Source organism: Ochotona princeps, chromosome 10 (genome assembly GCF_030435755.1).
Source record: "Ochotona princeps isolate mOchPri1 chromosome 10, mOchPri1.hap1, whole genome shotgun sequence".
Taxonomy (NCBI): Eukaryota; Metazoa; Chordata; class Mammalia; order Lagomorpha; family Ochotonidae; genus Ochotona; species Ochotona princeps.
In genome coordinates, this window is record NC_080841.1 from 24376921 (window position 1) to 24398953 (window position 22033).

The 22033-nt window shown below is 36.9% G+C and overlaps 1 protein-coding gene across 1 annotated transcript in view; it reads right to left on the minus strand.

Annotated features, from left to right (window-relative positions):
* The window catches only part of USH2A (usherin), a 641433-nt gene that overhangs the window by 287059 nt on the left and 332341 nt on the right, over window positions 1-22033 (minus strand). The window contains exons 34-36 of the mRNA XM_004578639.2: window positions 21801-21948; window positions 4827-4978; window positions 492-654 (exon numbers count right to left, since the gene is read on the minus strand). Coding sequence (XP_004578696.2) covers window positions 492-654; window positions 4827-4978; window positions 21801-21948 — 463 coding nt within the window. The remainder of the gene's footprint in view (window positions 1-491; window positions 655-4826; window positions 4979-21800; window positions 21949-22033) is intronic.

The following is a 22033-nucleotide window of genomic DNA, read 5'->3' on the forward strand; positions in this document are numbered from 1 at the left end:
ATGTCATTATTTTTCTATATTTACACACGTATAATATGGGTTAATTTATAGACACAGTAAAAGAATAACAACGAAGAATAACAAAAGAGATCAATAATAGCAATCTATTGTAATAAAGTTATGTAAGTTTTTCTCTGGGATTTTCCATTTAATACTTTTGGATTATGGTTGACCACAAGTAATGAGAACTTTAAACTCAAACATACATCTGAAACACCTGAAGTGGTTGTTGAAACAGATTTCTTTACCCATCTCTAGAGAGACTAATTCAGTAAGCTAGGGCTATGACTGAGAACCAGCATTTCCAGGAAGATATCAGACATGAATACCCTGGGGTTGAGCGTTGTAGCGTAGTTTTACAGTCAGCTTATTTTTGCGGAATAAAACAGAGCTTAAAATTGCAGCTAATAAGATTTCAAATGCAAATAAAAAATTTTCTAATCCTATTTCAAGTCTTAAAAATATATATATAGATATAGAGGAAAGATTACCTTGATTGGCATAGAAAATCCCCGAAAAAAGGACAGAATATGTTAAGCGACCATGAGGACGAACAGGTGCCTCCCACCTCACGTAGGCTTCCCGGGATCCCTGTGTTTTGACAAACACATTTACTGTTCCTTCAGGTGGAGCTTCCAGAGTTCGATTTTTCACCTGTGAGTATAAAAAGATGTATTTTTGTTTGCAAATAAAATGAGTACATGCTTTGCTTTGAGCACATTTCTTCAAAGAATCTCTTTTTGCTGTGAAGTAAACTATTTTGACAGTAGCATCTTGTATGAATACCTCATTTTGTCAGCAGGATCAAAGCACACCTCATGTTTTCTTCCTCCTGCTGTTCAAGCTTAGAATTTGAGCTCCTGGCTGGGGCTGCTGTTTGTGATTTCAGAATGTGGATCAGCTCACACTAAGACTGTGCCTGTGGCTGTACATATCTATAAACCAATCCTATGACTGCTAGAAAACAAGGTTATGGTGATTGCAAATGAGAGGAGATGCATATAGTTGGTTTTTGTAAGTTCCTTACCAAAATGGTAGAGTTTAGGTTTCTGTGAAAAAGCCATACCAAGCATTTTGATTCACACACACACACACACACACACTTTCAGAATTAGGTTGCTATTAGGAATGTATAGCTAATATCATGCCAACTTTAGGAAATAACTGCACTTCTGGCACTCCATACCTGCTATAGTTTGAATGAGCCTACTTAGAAAACACAAAGGATAAATTATTTGGAGAGGGCTCTGAAATAAAATGCAATCCCAAATGATACAAAGGTCAGAGACCTCAAATAACTCAAACGACTAACTGACCCACTGGGAGGTAAATTTGGCAAAGTAGAAAGGGGTTGAGGATTTCAACCATCTTTCAACCATTGGCTTAAAATTGATGAAATTAACACCCATAAATTCATAAGCATCCATTGTAAATATCTGACCCTTTACGAAGTATTGAATCTGTTGATTACTTTGACTATATTCTTCAAGTTCAGGCGGTCTCACGACTCACAAAGCCATGTAGACATGAATTCTTTAGGAAGGCCAATAGTCTCCACTGAAGGCTTTATTTGGGAAGTTTACTATACTTTATCAATTAAGAAAATAAATATAAAAAGGACAGAGTTAATTCTTAATAAGTATATGTTTTAAAATCCTTAGACCTTCAACTACTACTTATTTTTATTAATTTAACACAAAAATGCCCCAAAAACGATAAGACAGGCTATACTGGAAAATACGAATTCACCTTTTTAACCTTTCATAACAATGTAGTTTCATAATATTTATAATGGTTCAATGTACTGTAAAAATGATTTTGAAGATTTGTAAGTAAAATGAGATTCCAAATGTTGAAGAATTAAGAAAAATTCCAGGTAATTATATTATTACTTTTAAGATATATTTGATTTCAAATCAATACATTCCTTCTCATGGAAGCCCACACAACAGATTTAGAGGAGGCTTCCCAAGGGGAGTATTACATGTTGATTTACTGTCACACAGATCACTATGAACATTTGGATATCTAAAATACTTACTTCTTTACAAACAATAAATGTGAAAGGGTGTGTGTGTGGGTGTGAATTCAACACCAAGAAACCAAGCAGCTTTCTAGCAACAGAATATAGTAAAGACCTCTGGTTTCATGTCTCCCCCTTAAAGGGGATCCCTTGAGAACCCATTCAATGAATGTTCCAAAGCCAGATCCAGCCACAAAGTTCTCAATCTTAAGTCTTAGCACTGTTTAGCACTGGCTAAACATGTTTGTGGAGCAAAATAATTAACCTACAGAGAAAACATTTTTTATTATAGAAACACAAAATATAAAGAGTTCCAATCACATAATTGTAAGGAAAACATTTAAGAAGCCGTCACTGATGCATCCTAGATGAAATTTTCATTACTTCGAACACTTAAAAAACCTCAGTTGCTACATTTAACATAACAATGCATATTAGCATCCAAAAATTAGAACTCAAAGCCATGTGCACTGTTTTTTTACACTACAATTTCTCTAGAAGTTAAATATATAGTTTGAATAGAAAAGGGCTGAACAAACCCAAGGGAATATTTCTTAAATGAATGCAGACCAATTCCTTCTGAACCGTGAAGAAGAGATAACAAACTCTGGTCAGTCTAGGAAAACAACATATTCAAAGCTAATTATAAATATTCTACTTTATTCGTTGTATCCTTTGCTACTGCTGTTATTTTATTCTGAAGGTGAATCCTGACTAGAGAGCAATTTGTCATGGAAAACAGTGAACATTATGTCTATGATTGTGGTTAACAAAGGAATTAAATACGTAGAAAAAACAAGGCAAAGGACAAGTTACTCTTTCTAAAATCCAAAATTATCCCTAAAAGATGTTAGGTGAACAACAACAAAAACACAGACTCATTCAAGCATGTATTTTGACTCCTGCCAGCAAAAGATATAAAAATAGAAATGATACATTTTTGTTTCAATAAAATAGTTCATTAAACAAGTGATGTCATTAACTTTCAGTAAAGAAACTCTTTCCAGAGGAATGCATCCACTATGCCACCTTTGTCTGAATTTTGTTTAATATTACATTATAATTTCATGATAGCAAACTCTGGCTTTTAAGATTGATTCACAGACTTCTTAAGTCAATAAAGACACATTAAAAAGAATCATCAACAAAATGGAGTTGAATCTGTAATACACTCCATGATTGTGACAGATATCCAGGGCTATTTAGAAGACTTAGATATGTAACTGGCCAAAAAATAAATAACATTCATGTTAAAAAGTGGAAGCTATTGAAAAGCTTGAGTTTTAGCTTCCTGGCAGCCTGTAGTTGACTTGCTCTAAATAAAGACATTGTTGTGCAATTCCAGTGATTAGAGATGGATCATTGGCCAAGAGGCGGTTTTTGCATACCGAGGCTAGATAAAGAACAGTATGCTGGTTAGAAAAGAACTCTGAGATGTAGTCAGGATTTGAGTCTGTGAATGGATGCGCTGTGGCAGAACAGGTTTTACAAACCAATTGTTTTCCGGCTGCCATCACAACACTGTGGCATTTGATTTCTTAAGGTTAACATTCCATACTATCTGCCCAGGACTCAGATCAACAACCATGTCTCCCTTGTTTCAAGTTGCCAGAATGTCATTAGATGGGGCAGAGCTGATTTAGCAGCCAGAACCACAACTGGTAGTTTATAATTAGGAAAAGTCAGATTCAAATACATGTGAAATATTTTTTTGCTACTCTCTTTGTGGCTCTCTCTTTGTGACTTTTCTTTTATTTTTTTTTTCTTTGAATGGAGAAGCATAACTGGCCTATTGCCATGGCTGCTTTTAAGGCTAAGTATCCATCAGAGGGGTCTGTGCTATAAAATCCTTAATGGCAATAAAGACTACAGCTCAGTTCCACCGACAGATGAGGTTAGCTGTTGGAAAGCAACCAATCTATGAAACAAAATGGGAGGTGGGATCCCAAATAAGGAAGCAAATATTAAAGCACAGAGCTATTCTTCAAGGTAATATATCTATAATATACTCTACTATGAAGACCAAGTGCATTAAAATGATACGGAATTAGCAAACATTGCCCAAAAATATCTAAAACAAAGGAATGTTTCTCTTAAACAAGCTAAATTGAATTAAGCTGGAAAAATGCATAAAGTAAGAAAGGATGTTTTGAAACGAAAGGCTGTCATGCTAATGTATGACGATTGCATACTATTCATTGGATTTTTAAAACTATATTAAGAATAAAAAGCTTAATTTTGGCAAGCTTTTAGCTGCTAATGAAATACAGGTATACTTTATAGACTTGTGAAACACGGATGTCAAAAGCTGATGCTAATGCAGTTTTAAATACTGTTCTTATGGAGCCATAATGAAAGGAAGTGTTTTATTCCGCTAGACGAAGTAAACTCAACACTGCATCTGATTAACCTACTGGTAGTTGAGCAAAGAGTAGTTGAAGATATTTAATTATTCTTACTTTCTAACCACAAACATGCTGATTGTTAAAGCCTATTAATAGGAAGAAAACTATCCACTTTCGGCATATCATTAGCTTGGGCAAAATTGTATGTATGTCTGCTAAACCATCCAACTCACCTTTTGTGCCAAAATGCAATATTCTATTCTTGACTACACCCATGTACAGATTTGAAATTTATCTTAACTGTAACATCTTAGAAACTTTTAAATGAATTTTTGTTTAAAAAGAAGCATCTCCATTTCTGCTCACTGTACTGAGTGAGTCAGCGCCACTTACTCCTTATTTGACATTCAGTGTCATCTGACATTTAATACATTCCCAGAATTTAGTCACACACTCACCAGTGGGCCCAGAGCACAACCTTTGGCTGTGCATGCTTGGACTTGGAAGGAGTGTAAACTCCAAGGGGCGAAGCCAGAAGCTCGACAGCTGAGTTCTGAGGAATTGTGAATTAATACTCCATCTAGATATAATCCATAGCTTGTGATAACACCTAGGGAGACAACAATTGGTTTTTAGCATGACTTCTAGACAATACCAAAAAAATTTCATATTTTAAAAAGATGTATTTATTTTTATTTAAATGAGTTGGGAAGGGGGAGTGAGATATCTTCCATCTTGCTTTCACTATCCAAATACCTACAACTGCCAGAGCTGGGAGCCAGGAGCTTCTTCTGAGTGTCCCATTGTGGCTGCAGGGACTTAAGGACTTGAGCCATTCTTCAGTAATTTCCCAGGCAATACTAAGGGTGCTGGATCAGACGTGGAGCAATCAGGATTTGAATTGGTGCCTATATGGGATGCCAGCAGAATAACTTGGTATGCCAGTACACTGACCCCCTACACATATTCTTGATGTGATGTATATCTTCTTGGAATCACTGAATCACCGTTTCTGGTATTTCTCTGTCCCATCCATATGTCCAAAGGCTTCATCTTTGAATATCAAACTTTTATGCTAATTGTTATAGAAACAGAATTATGTAGCAGACGCTGTTTTTAAGAACCTGGCACATATTGACTCACCTCATAGAGTGTACAAAACAGAGGCAGTCTGATTATCAGTATTGAATAGACGAAGAAATTGACGCACAAAGATTAGGCAACGTGATCAGGTTACACAGCTGGCAAGTGTTTCCGTCAAGGTTTGAATTCAGGAATCTTGAGTCTAGCTTCTGTGTTGTCAATTACAACATCAAATCACATCTAAAGTCTTGTACTAATTGCACAAATTGCATTTTTGATACACTCCTGTGACTTACAAAGTGTTGCTGATTTTAATGATCAATGAAGATCTATTTCAGAAGTCATATTTTTTTCACATAATTTACTATTTGAGATAGGGGAGTTGGAATGGTTATTTAAATATAACCATTTGATTGGCTCCATCAAAATATTTTCATGAAAAGAAAGAAATTGTGATAAGGAAGGTCTGGGTTCACTGGAAATACAGAGCCTAAAGTGCCCCAAGAGTCTAGTATGAGAAATAGACTCTGCATGCATGCAAAACTGGTAACTCTTTCAATGCAGTTTCACATCGACTTCCTGTGTGTGCTGTTGGAACACACTGAATTGCTTGAATTTTGCAACAGACTACAGGGTCTCCAAGGTTGCCATACTTCTTCCTAGCCCATCTATTAAAACAGCTTTACATCATAGCTAGAATTAAAGGACACATGCAACAAATAGTGCTTATTTAACAGAGAGAAATACCTGTATTCAATGTAGACTGATAATACGTGATTGAGATCTTGTCATTCCTAAGAAGTGAATAGACTTGCTGGAAAGATTAGAAAGAATAAAGATTCTGCAGGAGGAAATGGACTTGAAAGACTTGAGTGAACTCAAGGTCATTAAGGAAGTTCCTCCGCTGTTAGGAGGCATGCCTCGCAGCCTTGTAACCACAGAGCTGGGTCTTGAAGATTCAATCTACATTTACCATCACCTTAGGGATAATATCACTCATGGAACCAAGGGTCCCTTTCCTAAACTCAAGGGAACTGCTCATGTCTACACCTGTTTCAATCCTTCCACAGTATCATTATCTGTGAATTTACAGAATGTTGTGTGCCGTGTTGAGATGTCCCTCACAATGTTGCTTCTTATGAAGAAATGTACAAAGAAATGTTAAAATTGTATGGAATCGAGTCAACACCCATAGGAGTCACTCATTTGCTGGAACGGCCTCTTCAAATCTTCATCAGCAGACAAGCAAGAATGACAATACCCTAAGGAGCTGAGGTTTCTACAAGATGCTGTACAGATGTTGGACTAGGAACCGATATTTGCCAGTGGTTTTCATATAGCAACAAAACAAGGGCTAACAAGGAAGCCGGGGGAAGAAATCAGCAAGTTTCCTCTCCTCTCACTACTGAATTATCTAAGCAAAATGTATTTGTTTTTCTCTAGTCATACAGAGGGATGCTTATATGTCATGGAGGGCCACAAAGATGATCCTCTGGCAACTTGGAATCTCCATGTAATTCTCCCAGCAAGCAAAGAGGAAAGGCACTAAAAGTAAAGAAGGGCCCAGCATGGTGGCCCAGTGGCTAAATTCTTTACCTGTATGCCCTGGGATCCCATCTGGGTGCCGATTCTAATCCCCGCAGGCCCACTTCCCATTCAGCTCCTTGCTTGTGGCCTGGGAAAACTATCAAGCATGGCCCTAATTCTTGGGACCCTCAACCCACATGGAAGACCTGTTGGAGGCTTCTGGCTCCTGGCTTCAGATCAGCTCAACTCCAGCCAATGCAGTCACATGGAGAATGAATCAACAGCCAGAAGATCTTCCTCTCTGTCTCTCCTCTCTGTATATCTGACTTTCCAATAAGAATAAGTCAATTTTTAAAACTACACCTTTGTAACTATTTAAAGAAATGAGAAGTATAGATGCCATCATGTGTTATTTCTTGCTTATTATATGATTATATGATGACCAATTTTCTCCTTTTTCCTATTGCTTTTATAAAGAAAATTACTGGGTATTAATTTTCAGTTTGGCTTTTGAAATGCAAAATATTCAGCAGGGCTGTGTCTGAACTAACAGGAACCAATACCACTCAGATGTAAACATGGTAATGGACGGTGAGTGTATTTTTTGCACTAAGCACACTTCACTTGCTTGAGGCATAGAAGGACCATGTCAGGAGGAAGCCAAGTGGGTACTATTTGTAGTGGAAAGTGGTGTAAAGCATGTGTAGTAGACATAACGTTTAATAACTACACTGCTCTTGTAACTGACCCTATGGTCCCACATCTGCATTTCACAGTCTGCTTGAACTGCTGAGCCTGTAAGCCCACAAGCCACATTTCTAAGTCTCTTACTGGCTGATTACTAGCTTTTTTGCTGCTTGGATGCCCAATGAGGAGGATGAAACTGGAAAGGGGGAGAAAAAAAAAAAAAACCTCTGTATGTGTGGCCCCAAGTGTTTGGAAGAGAGCAGATACAAGCATGTTCTTGGCACTGTCATCCTCCTTGTCCTCCTTGTCGGTGGGACAGTAACGGCAGTAGGCTCTGGCTGGGCAGTATATCATAACATTTTGTATCAAATTAACCAGTACTGCAGAAAGCAGTAGGTCCTTATTCATTGTCTTCATGCCCTTCCAGTTCCCTGCACATTTTGCCTTTGTTTTTCTAGCTTTACAACACCTTAAAATCGTTGTCTTTTATAAAGCATCCTTAGCCTTATATGCCAGCCACATTTTCTCTCACCATATGTTCTTCTGGGACTTAAGCAGCTTTTAAAATTATGAGTTAATCTTTGTAATATCCTTTTTGTTCTGGGCCATCTTCCTTTTTGAAGATAACTCATCCAGTTTATCTTTCTGTCAAGTACATTTCCTGTTGCTTTATTTTTTGCTTCAATTTTCTTAGGGGAAAGTCTATTTTTCTATCAAGAACCACTTTAAGGTCTACCAAAAAAGTATAGCTTCCAGCATCTATTTCTCCTTTATTTCTAGTGTAACCATCTACAGATGTTTACAGCAGGTACAGTATTTAGTACCATTTAATACTTGACACAGGAAAAAAAAGATAATAAACCTAAAAGCTGAAACAAATACTAAAAACCATAGTGGAAAATTCAAGAGAAGGACAAATGGATATAATTTGATAACAGCAATAGCAAATAAATTATTATGTGCCAAGCATTCTGGGAAACAAATCATTTAATCCTTACCAAAAAAATCTTAGTTGCAAATAATGCATTGCAGAAGATCTTAAAGAAACATGAGACCCTTGAATTGTGCCTACTTGACCTGCTTTTCAACTAAAATAGAAAGTACCCAAATCAATTTTTTTCTTTTTCTACATAATTGGGCAACAGTGGATTTCTTTCATGCTCAGATTGTGTGCATAGTATCCCATTTATCAGACATCCCGGGAAATGAGATGTTTTATAGAAGTTAATTTTCATTATAACTAAATTTCCTCCCTTAAATATGAATGTTAAAATCTTAAAACATTTTTTGGACATCTCTAGTAAGTACTGAATACTCACCTGTCTCCACACAGAATTTGATGAATGTTTCTGAATTGCTTTGCAAAGACTCAAAAACTGTGTCTATGGACATCACAGGCTAGATTCTCTCATTCAGTTATAGGTCTGGGACTGGTGAGAGAGGGGTCACTTACCCAGTCCTTTCCCTGCATATTACTTAAGGATCATCTCTTACTACCAGTATGTACTTCTTAAGTTCTCCATCTTCCCTCAGTGACAGTCTCTCAAAGTTTCTTCTTTTTGACTGCCAGTCTGTCTGACTCTAGCAAATCAACCGACAGCAACCTATGCAGACAATACTTAATAACCCTGACATCCGGAAGTATAGAGGTGAGAAAAGGGCTGATCATAAGCAGTCCATGGCATATGAACCATGAGTGGAATTAAATGAAAGTTTTGACAGTAAGTAAAAAGGCTCAGGAACTTTTACTGTCCAGGATGCATCTGAACTGAAACTGAGAGGCAGATGAGGATAAAGCCAAACTTAACCACAGAACAGTATGGGCATTTGACTAGCATTTCAGACCCTTGTGAGGACATATGAATACCGTATTGAAAGGCCTGAATTTGAGACATGATTCTGCTCCCAACTTTAGATCTCAGCCAATACAGAACAAGGGAGGTAGCAGGTGGACAGTTCAAGTAGTTGAGTGCCTGCTATTCATGTGAACAACCTGGACTGAATTCCTGGAATCTGGCCTCAGACCATCCCTCACCAGTGTGCACATCTGGGGAATGAGGGAGTAGACGGGAACTCCCTGTTTCTCTGTGTGTGTCTCTGTCTCTGACACTTTGTCTCTCAAATAATTGGATTTTGTTAAAGTCGGCTTTACTGTAAGTAATCACACACACACACACACACACAGAGAAAATGACCCAGAAATCAGTAAACAGTGCTTGACAGCATGGATAGGAAGGGCTAAGAGATTAATTATAGGATCACATTCGCAAAGCATTGATAAGCCAAGAAATAAGAATTGCTGTTTTGCATTGTGATACAGTCGAGGGAATGAGTCTTAGGCTAGATCTTATTTCAAGGCCATAAAAACCTGATTGCATGCATGGAAGCTGATCATCTCACCACAGTTGTCACTACTCCTACTATTAAATTTTTTCTGGTCTAATTTTCTCTTTCAAACATTTAGAAATTCTACCCATATTGCAAAGATATTTTCATTTTAAAAACAACCAGGATGAGCTTAAAGAAACAATAACTATATATTTATTGTCTATGCTCTATATTTAGTTGGTGTTTGGGGAGAACAGAAAAAAGCAAAATACAGAATTTTAGATAGGAAAGAAAGGGGTTAAACATAGGTGTAATTGAATAAAAATACAAATGTTAAACAGGAGCAATGAATACCACTGAAATACCACTTTTGGCCAAACAAACGACATGCAATGAAGATATAGGCAGTGCGTACAGGAGCTTTTAAAATTGAGAATCTGGGTAATATAATATTGTAGCTCTTTTAGAGCAGCTAGGCTTTTTAACATCTCTTGCCTGTGATACATCTGGGTCCTTCATTAAAGATTACAGTGACAAATCCATGTTTCACACAGGTGTTTCTGAGGGAAAATGATGTTTTCCAACATACACAAGAAAGTACAAGGTTTACTGAAGATGAACTGATTAGATCAACATTTGTTACTATTGTTGACATTGAATGAAGTCTAACAGAAAACAAACCCTCAAAGAATGATGTTGAGGTTTTAAACACTGAAAAATTGGGATTTTATGGTGAAGCTGTGCAAACATGAAGAACTCAGAAATAAAAGCATTAACAGCAAGAAGAATGAATAAAGAATAAAGAATAGTGAATAAAGAAATTGTGCTACATCTACTCCATGGGACACTACTCATCCATTAAAAAGAATGACATTCTACCACTTGCAATAAAATGGTCCCAACTGGAGATCATATTTGTCCCAAAAGGACAACTACCATGTGCTCTGATAGAAGGCAACATTTACGTAAAATACAAAACAAATAGATATATAAGTGTATGTATATATACATATATAGTGTGTATATATACATTATGCAAAATATAAGACAGACATATAAGTATGTATTCATATACACACATATATACACACATATATATGTGTGTGTATGCATGTGTATATACATATATATATATATTTACATGCACACACACAACCTCATAGAGGAACTATATAAAGGAGACTAGCATACTAAGTAGTGAAGATATGTTGCAGTATGCATCTGTACTTCAAAATAAACTGAGGACTCTCAATAAATTGGTTAATTATATCTTTTTTTAAAGATTTATTTATTTTTATCATAACGTCAGATATACAGAGAGGAGGAGAGACGGAGAGGAAGATCTTCCGTCCGATGATTCACCCCTCAAGTGAGCGCAAACGGCCGGTGCTATGCCAATCCGAAGCCAGGAACCAGGAACTTCCTCCAGGTCTCCCACGCAGGTGCAAGGTCCCAAAGCTTTGGGCCGTCCTTGACTGCTTTCCCAGGACACAAGCAAGGAGCTGGATGGGAAGTGGAGCTGCCGGGATTAGAACAGGCGCCCATATGGGATCCCGGGGCGTTCAAGGTAAGGACTTTAGCTGCTAGGCCACTCCGCCGGGCCCATTAAATTGGTTAATTATATCTTAACAATATGATACCAGATTTTCTAGCATTACCTATACCTACAATGCTATAATGGAATTAAATATTTTTTGATGTAATTAAATATTAGAATATTGTACTTGTGACTGTTGCCGGAGGACCAAACTACAATAATAATATGGGAGAATAAAAGGCAGCGGGGAGGGAATGTGGAGGGAAGAAGCGGAGGTGAAAGGGGGGAATCTCCACACCTACAAAACCATATCAAAGGTAATAACAATAAAATATAGTTAAAAACATGTAATCTACATAAAATAGATTGAAACAGGGAGAAATGGGAGAATTAAAAATACCAAAAAGAAAAACAAATGTATAATACACAAGGCTGGGGTGTTTTATATTGTGATGTGATGTAATAATACCTTTAGTCAAAAGTCTACTTTTTTTCAGAGGTGCATTGTGAAGTTCGCAAGGAAAACCCATGAGTTGACAACAGGGAAGTTACTTCTTTATGCTACCGGCTAAAAGAGCATTATTTTTCACTAGCAAAAGCCTGTCTCTTTTATTACCATTCTGTATTCTGACTACATCAAAGCTAAAGCCTCAGTCATGCTATTGCATCATAATTTCAGAATATTTGAATAGTGGGGGAAATAATCATTTTTCATACAACCACATGTGAATTTGTAATTATCTTTTTAAAAGTTTATTAAAAAGCAATATCTATCTTGTAGGGTATTGTGACAGGAGAGAAGAGACAAATGCTTGAAAGTGGAGAATTTCATGCTAAAAACAAACAATAGCCTTAGTAGTTCATCAGGTCTCATCTGTTTCTCAGGAAAAAAAAAGCTTGATAACGACATGAGTCTTTCTTTTTCCTTATAATGAGAAAAATGCACTTCAGAGAGTCTGATAATTTGACTAACATTATAGAGCTAGAAACAGGTAAAGCTACATCGGCATTGATGCACTGAGACCTAACAGTATATAGAAATTCTACTTTGTAGTGTGTATATCCCTCTTATTTTTTGACAAATTTTTAAAATCATGAAATAAAACATAGAAAGATACATAAAATGTAAATATTTTATCAATAATTTGAAAAGCAATAATGTCCAACAATCTTGCAGAAACACACATATATATGTTTGTATATATATACATATATGTATGTATGTATGTATGTATGTATATGGTGTGGCACAGCTGTTTAAGATGGTGCTTGGGACAACCACACAGTGAATCAGATGCCAGTCCAAGGGCCAGGCACTCCATTTCCAATTCAACATTCTGCTAATGCATTCCAACTGGTGATGATCAAGTGATGATTGAGTGCTTGACCTGCTGGTACCTACTCGGAGGCCTGGATGGAGTGGGTGGAGTTTAGGGTTACTGGTGTTGGTTTGATCCAGCCCTGTGATTGGCATTTTAAGAGTGAAACTGAGTAAAAGAGAGATTTCTCTTTCTTTCTTGATGTGTGTATATATGTATTACTTTGCCTTTCAATAGAGGAAAATAAAGAAGCATTTAAAAAATAGTACGCTGCCAGCATTACAAAATTTTATATGTATTCCTTATTCTTCCTCTTTTCCTTCCTCACAGATAACAAGATTGATTTTTAAAGAATATGCCCTTGCTTTTCTATCTGAGAATGTATGCTGAATGAATGCACTGAAGTTTTGTAGCATTTTCTACTTTATCTTAATAAAATAACTCATGTGTTGTATCAGAAAATTTCAAAAATGTTATAACAGTCGTGTTACAAAAAATGGCATGCATTTCCAAAATTAGTGACAAAATAAATTTATATGTGACTTCTATTTTACCCACATTAAAAAGTCCTCATATTGTTTCTCATAAAAGTAGCTACAAGAAAATAAAACCCTATTATGCTATATGACAAAGAGCTCAGGTCCTTTAATCCAGTTCTAGACATTTAGTTCTTCAATGGCCAATCCACAAAATGGATACTTCTTCCCCATTGGCTGTTTAATGCAAGCATTTCCAAGTTTATCACCTCTCTCATTCCATAATGATAGACTTTTTGAGGTGTTTAATTTTCACAGGGAAGCCGAATTATAATTGTCCACAGAGCACATCCACGGGGATATATATCTTTGTGCCTCTTCATCATGTTATGTCAAATTGTATTTTCTGAGGTGTTCGATAGGTTGTCATATATTACCAAGGAAATTCAATACAAGTACAACACAATGTAAATTCAATACGAGGTATCTCTATTTACACTGCAGAACTCTGTTTACTGTAGAATTAAACAACAACACTTTAGTGTATCATAAAAATAACATGCATTGTGAATATAGATGCCCCAAACATATTTGTTTGTTTTTTTCCAGTGCCAATGGCAATATGAATATCAACAGAAGTTTCCCCCAAGGTCCAGATGATGATTGAATGTGGCAGATTTCTCCCTATGTGAATACTTGATCCTTCAATTAAAAAGAAAAAGAGGAAAGAGCTTTCACCTTGTGGAATAATGCCTTGTTACTGTAATGCTCTCCTAAAAATGGAATCAACGGAACCTAAAAAAGACTGAGCTTGGGAAATTCTACCTGACAAACTGATTGGAGGTGTTTCATAAAAGTTACACAAGGTTGGCTCAAAACTGTCAAGCAGTTTTCCTAAGTGATTCACTGAATTCTATAAACCATTCTGCCATTAAAACTGAGCATTTCCAGAAAGGAGAATGCATTCACAGTTCGACTAGTTAAAATAAAGTTATATCAAAATAAAAGTTTCTTAAAGCTATTTCTTTAAAACCAGAAAAAGATCATAACAAAGATCTTAGGAATTTTGTGTACTGATTCTGAAAACAAGACAATAAACAAGTGACTAAAAATGTCATTTTTTTTCTTTTGCACGGCTGAATGAAATCCTACATTATGATATTTATATAAAAACTAGAGATAGGGGCCCAGAGTAGTAGCCTAGTGGCTAACCTTTTTGCTTTGCATGAGCCAGGACACCTTATGGGTACCAGTTTGCGTCCCGGTGGCCCTGCTTTCCTTCCAGCTCCCTGCCTGTGACCTTGGAAAGCAGTCGAGTTTGGCCCAAAGCCTTGGGACCCTGTACCTGTGTGGGAGACCATGAAGAAGCTCCTGGCTCCTGGCTTCAGATCAGCTAAACTGTGGCATTTGCAACCACTTGGGGAGTGACAGATGGAAGATCTTCCTCTCTCTCTTCCTCTCTTTATATCTGACTTTACAATAAAATAATAAAAAAATATTTTTAAAAGGTAGATTTAGAATAAGGGGGTATATTAAGCCAAGACTTTTTGTTATTTTCAATTAATTTTATTTTTTATTTTATCTCATTTCTTCATACATAAATACTTTGTATATATCTGTGTGTATGTATACTATATATGCACACACACACTTTATGTGTATGCACATGTGTATATATGTATAGATATGTATATATATGTGTGTGTATATATATATGTGTGTGTGTATATATATATATACACTTTAACTTTGCATGAATCTGATAGGCTCATCTGAACTCTGGAATAACAACATTTACTTCAAGGGCTTGTTAAGAGAACTAAAGTGCCTAGCCAATGGGTACAGAGTATACCTACTGATACTATTCTTGCTGTTAGTGTTACCAGGTAATCGATGTGTTGGTGGAATACTTAATACTCAGGTCTGTAGTTTCAGGTACATAACTTAAAAAATTTATTTCTATCTCCTCATGTGTTAATGTGAAGGACAGCCTATGGAGGATGTGTAAGCGTGCTCTCATTGCTTGCTTTCTCTGCCACTATAGCTGAAGTAGTGCATGTGCACACAACACTGAAATACAGCTTTTTATAATCTTGCATTGTCTACAAAAACAATTAGCCTCCCAAAATTATCTTGACACCACTGTCGCATCTTGATACACACCCACATATAAGTTCTTATAAAGCATTGCCAATACAAGGGTGAGACAGAAATGGACGTAAGGTGCTCCGTTCCTCTCATACCCTTCATTTCTCAAGAAGACCTTGGGATCCTCACCCTCTCAATGTGTCCATTCTACTTTAAAAATCCGTGCTTGTGGTTACAATATATACTTTCATATCCATGTACCTGAAGCAGATACAAGTCTGTGTGGTCTCTCTCTTTAGATTTTCCATGGATTGGCAGGCTGACAGGATCGCAGCAAAAGAATTAAATTCTAGGTATGCATCAGGCTGATAGGGTCTCAGCAAATGAATTGAGTTTCCAGTTATGTTTTTAAACCGGAAGTGGGCCTGAAAGCTCCCCTTGACTTTAAAATCATTCCACCTGATCTGCATAATTGTAAGATGTGCTCTGATGCGCACTTGTGTATGACTGCCTAGGCTTCTTCCATCCATATAATTGCCATTTTCTTATTGTTCCCATCATCAACTCATTCCACAGCTTTTAAAAAACCCATCCACTCCACAATTGGCTACTTGTCAGGAGCTGAGATTGGAGCAGATGACAAAAACACAGGACCCCTGCCCTCAGGTGGTGGCACATAGTCTCATAGGGAAACTCTTCTAGATAAAGCTACTTGCAAAAAGAGGACTTACAACAATTAATGAAGGGTAATGTTCATAGTTTATATTGTAGTTAGTGTTTTTTAAGCATGTTTATTTGTTTAAAACATCACCTTTGGAGTCACATTACAGTGTTAATTTAAATAATGAAGAGTAAGTTTGGCATAATCAGATAACTGTACTATTTCGGCAAAAAGGACTTCAGATACCAGGGAAAGAAACACATTCTGAGATGGTAAGTTTTGTACTTTGAAAAAGGAATATAGCTCATGAGAATTTAGAAACTATCAAAAGTTAAATTCTAATTATGATGTGCAATTGTAAGCCAGACAATCAGTCAGCAATTTCTTAGACAGCAATTCTGCCTGCTACTTCTCTTAGATGGTTAATGGTATCAATAAGATGAATCCAGATCCTACCTAATAAAGAATTTTTACATAACCTGGATAGCAAATTAGGGTTTGGAGTCCTAGCTGGACTTACAGACGCAGAGAACACCTTTACCAGAGCGAACATGGGTGCAAAGGGTTCTAACTAGAGAGACATGGGCTGCAGTGTCACACTCCGCCTCTGCAGGTATGAGAATCAAGGGAATGGAATTAAACAGGACATATTTGAAGGGAAGCAAAGCGTTAGGTGTGAATCAAGTGATAATTAGTCGGTACTTAAAGACTGCACTCGGCAGACTAAGGCAGTTATTAGCAAGTGGCATTATTTGTAATAGAAACATGGCAGAAATTTAAATGCTCATCAACAAAAGACAGAACAGAGAAGTAGTAGCTTCAATTCGTGAGGTCAAGCTGTTTGTAAGTGCCAAGGAAAGGCATTATCACCCCATAGCTAAGTGAGAAAAGTATTTCTAATACTGAACAAATGAACCATCTCCTCTGAAGCAACATCTACTTCACCGATTATGAATCAAAAGTTTTTGTTGGCTTGTTGTAACACAGTTCTTCATCTTTATTCCTGGTTGAAAAGTTTCTTTTACTCTATCCCATGTTCTCTTAAATCATCAGTATTTTAAAACACTAAATATGAAATAAAAATTACCATCCACATTGTAAGTGTATAGTATTGCTACCTAAGCACACACATTGTGGTGCAACTGATGCCTAAATACTGTTTCTTGGAAGTTAGAAGTTAGAAGTTCACTCCTTGAACCACAGCTCTCCAGGACTCCTGTCACATAGCCCTTGGTATCTCTCTTTCAACAGATGCTTTATGCAGGTGGAGTCATACAGTATTTGTCTTTTCCTGGATTACTTCACTTATTACAATGTGTACAAATTTCATCCATGTGATAATGCTTCACAGGATTTTCTTCTTTTTGAGGCTAATATTCTCTTGTATATAGAGTATTGATAGTTCATGGAAAATGCATATTACTTATAAAGCAGCATGGATTTCGAATTCTTGTACCAATAATAAAATAATATTTTAGCTTAATTTTTGTGACCTTTTTGAAATCTTGCATAAATCACTTTTGATTTGTTTATATAGCCATATGTATAAAAATAAATGGGGTTTATTTTTTATATAAATGTGGTTTATTTATTTATATAAATAAAGAGGTTGCTTCGACTTCTTGGCTGTGGTGAATAACGCTGTACTGAAAATTGGGGTAGAAAATTGTCTTTGAGAGTCTGTTTTCAATTCTTTTTTAAATAAGCCTTGAGGAAGGCCTATATTTTTTTTTCTGTAGAAACTGCACCATTTCACATTCTTCCCAATAGTATAAAAGGGTTATAGTTTCTCCACATCCTCATGAGTACTTGCTGTTTTCTATTTATCTGTGAGTTTGTATTTCTTTTTATTATATCATTTGAGAGGCACAAAGACACAAAGGGAAAATTTCCATCTACTGGCTCACATGCTGAACGCCTGGGAACCACTGCTCCATTCATTCTCCCTGGTATGTGGAAGGGAGCCAGGGCCAGGAGGCTTTACCCAGTGCTCCCCCGGGAGTGTATGCTCAGGGAGGTGGAATCAAAGCAGTACTGCCCTCTAATTCATGCACTCTGACATCGGACATAGGCATCTTAAGCAGTAGTCTAGCTGCTATGCCAAAGACTGGCCCCATCTTTTGTTTAAGAACAACGAACAAAGTTTTGGTTGAACACCTATTATACCTTATATGCTGTTGTAGGAGCTGCTAGTATTGTACTGAACTGAAAAAAAAAAAAAAGCAAGAACACTTCCCCAGTCACATGAAGCATGCACTAAGCAGGAGCAAACATCCCAGCCAGAGGTTGGGACACAAATAAAAGACTAGAACTACAGGATAGAGGCTGAATTCACAGCTCCTTGGTACAGGGTCATGGCACGATTTCACCGAACAGAAGACAATCATTCAAATAATAGTAAACTATGAAAAGCAGAGCTTATTTCCTAAGTAGTGTTGCAGAAATGCTGTCCATTGCTTGGTTGGCAAGAACTACACATTTATATCAAAGCCTGTCACTCTCTCTCATATTTTACCACCATAGACGCTTGTATGAAAATATACACAGTTCTGATGACAGAAAGCTTAATTGTCCTCAACAATTTTTTTAAGGTTTTAATTTTTACTTTAATGGAAAAATGTGTTACAACTAGCGATATCACAATTTTGTGCTCTGGCCCAAACTGAGCAAGCTGTATCTGTTAGAGACTACTGCAGATCAAACACGTGCATATCTCTAGAGCTGCAGCATCTGAGTGGCAATGTAGTCCCACATCCCACTCCTTAGGAAGGTGCTTCTCTGTGCATTTGGTACCTGGTGCATGCTCTACTGTCTGAGCTTCTGTTTACATGAAGGATTTCCTCATGGGATGCTGATACACTACAATCAAAGATGCAGTAAATTCATCCTGAAATCTCCTATGTCTACAACTATCAGATATGATGGTACCTTAGGAAGTTATCAAAATACATATTCTGAAAAGACAAACTCAGATTTCCTCAGGCTATGGAAATTACCTGGGTGAGAAAAGTTAGCAGTATTTTTCATGAGAAGAAGTGCAGATTAGGGCTTCAATGCCAATGGAAGTCAAAGGTCAAGGATGCATGAGAGTTGTAGCTACAGAAAGTCAGGTTTCTGGCTGATAGAGTGAGAGAAGGAATACAGGAGAAAGCAGGCAGAGGTAAGCTCCGGGGGAGAAATCAGTTTGGGCATGTTGATTCTAAGATGCCACAGAAATCCACATGAAGATTCCAGAAGAAGCGTAGGGAGAGAGGTATTCCTGGACAGGGGATTAAATGCTTATCAATGTCTGACTGAAACCCAAAGTCGTGGGAAATCCTGATTATCTAATAATATCTGTGATAGGGTCCTAGACTCAGCTTCTTCAATCAGGGCCCCCAAGACCATCTGAATGATCAGAGAAGTTTGAAAACATCAGGTAAAATCATTTTCATTCATAACATAGGCCTCTCACATTCTTCCATTCTGTTACTCTTTTGCAGCATGCTCCGAAGCTAGGAAGTGGGGCTGGCTTCATGATCAAATGTATTAAGCCACTGCTTTCAATGCTGATCCTATGTCAAAGTGCCTGTTCAAACCCAGCTGCTCCACTTTTGATCCAGCTTCCAGCTAATGTGCCCTAGAAGGGAGCAGAAGACACAAGTATTTGCGCCACTGCTATTTCTGCGGCAGACCTAGACGGAGTTCCTGGCTCCTAGTTTAGCTCTGGCTCAGAACTGGCTATTGGAGGCATTTGGGAAGTGAATCAGCAGATGAAATATCCCTCTTTCTTTATCTCCTTCACCCTCTATTTTAGATGGATAGAAATAGATATAGACATATAGAAGGGTAATCTCTAAAGGAAAGGAAACTAGGGAACTGATCATGGTGTAGCATTGATTGTAATATGAGCCCTAACTCCCAAATGGGAGGCCAAGGATTGAGTCCCAGACTCCTGGCTTCAACCTGCCTGAGTTGCAGTTATCTCAGGCATTGGGAACATGAGTCAGCATGTAGAATTTATTTACAAGCCTCCGGTCTGTCTATCTCTGTTACTTTAATATAAAATGAAAAATAAAAACTTTAAAGAAAAATCTATACCTCTTTCTTCAGACATTTTGGGGCATTCAAAACAGAGGGAGAACACGTTTTTCCATGATGGCACTTCTCTCAAAAATAAAAAAAAGGACAATACAAACGAAACATTGAAAATCTTATAAATAGGAGAGAAGTAGATGGAAAGAAGTCTTTCTGGTTTGTTAACAATAGCTACTATTTAAATTTCTAAAAAATTTCAGTACAATAAAAACATTCTACTCTGGTTAAATATAGCATTTTAGAAAGGCATCACAGTATTTACACCAATCTCAAATATCTTCCAAATGTTTCTGGCACAATGGAACTTATTTTAATAATCTTACAGATCTGTTTGCAAATGCTCAAAGCCTAACAAAGATCTTTGAAGAGTAGCAAGCATGTCCATAAACAACCAAAAATTCTAAGTGCAATTGCATGTTCCAGTTACAACTACCAATTGGGATGAAAGGGAAGTGTTCTAAACAAATCATGCAATAGTATCTCACAGTAAGCAAATTGGGATCAATTGTTAACATTTTCCTTGGTACCTATGGAGTTGATTTCCTGATGCAGCAAGAAGTGTGACAAGATTCTTGACTGCTTAATATCAAATGACATCCACTTATTTTTATTAGGAAATTTGTACTAGTATAGGATAACTTCAGGATCACAGACAATCACTCACCCTAATTACTAGAGCTCTGTTCATTACCTCAGATATATCTATGCATTTGCCAAAAGTTTAATTAAAATGAGACGGCCAGGATAATTAATACCAGAGTAAACATAAGACAAACCAATAAAACTGCAATTTTCCCTTCAATCTTTTTGGATATGCTCAAAGAATCTGTTTCAATTTTCAGTAATGAGTTACATAAAATAATTTCTATGGCATAATAAGTCTCCTTGATAGTTGTATCAAAAAAGAAATTCAATGCCATGTATGTTTCTATCCATGTGAGAAAGCATCATTTTGCTTTGTGAATCTTAAAGACGTTTACAATAAATGAATAAAGCAATTTCTATTCAGAATTATGAAAAACTCGTTACAATGACATTTCATTTTAGTGATATTTAACTGGCCAATTTAAGCCACGAAACTATAGAAAGGTATTTATACATTGCTTAGAAATGCACACAGTGCACTTCAAGTGAATTACACATGTATGGCTAATGTATGCTTAAAACTGTAGGTTGAAATACTTACAAATAGCATATTTGAAAACAGAGTTCCAAGTGTCCTCTTTGAAGATAAATGTACTAAATGCAAAACATTTTCAAACATGTGATGGATGTGAACTTTCCACCTCTCTGCTTCTTCAAGGAGAAACTAATGGCTGTTGAAAACCTAAAGTCACTGAATCCCTAATGTCACTCTCACAAGGCATTCTTAGGGAATTTTTGATTGTTATTGTCACCTCTCCAGGAGCACATGAAACAATCCGATGCAGTACACAAGAACTATCAAAAGGGAGCACTTTTGAGCCACCAAAATTCTGAGTTAGTTTAAAACCACAATCTTCCCAACTTTAGACAATGATACTATCTCAGGTATTTTATGTGCTAAAATGATCATTAAAAATTAAGCACCACATATAAGCTGCCATTTAGAATATTAATTTACCTTTGCTAATCATCTTTTTAACTTGAGGCTAAAAGAGTTCACTTACCATTCGGGTATTCGGGCTCAGTCCAGGAGACGTCAAAGGAGTCAGGTGAATGTGAGTGGACTCTGGGAGCTGGAACCCCCTCCGGGATGTGCTCCTCAGTGAGGGCCTCACTGGCCTCACTCACTGTGCACCCACCGCCTGTGCAAGCCTAAACACACACAGGTACAAAGAAACATGCTTCACTCCGTGCTTCCTATGTTTACATGCATGTCACAGAAAGAAAAATCTTACTA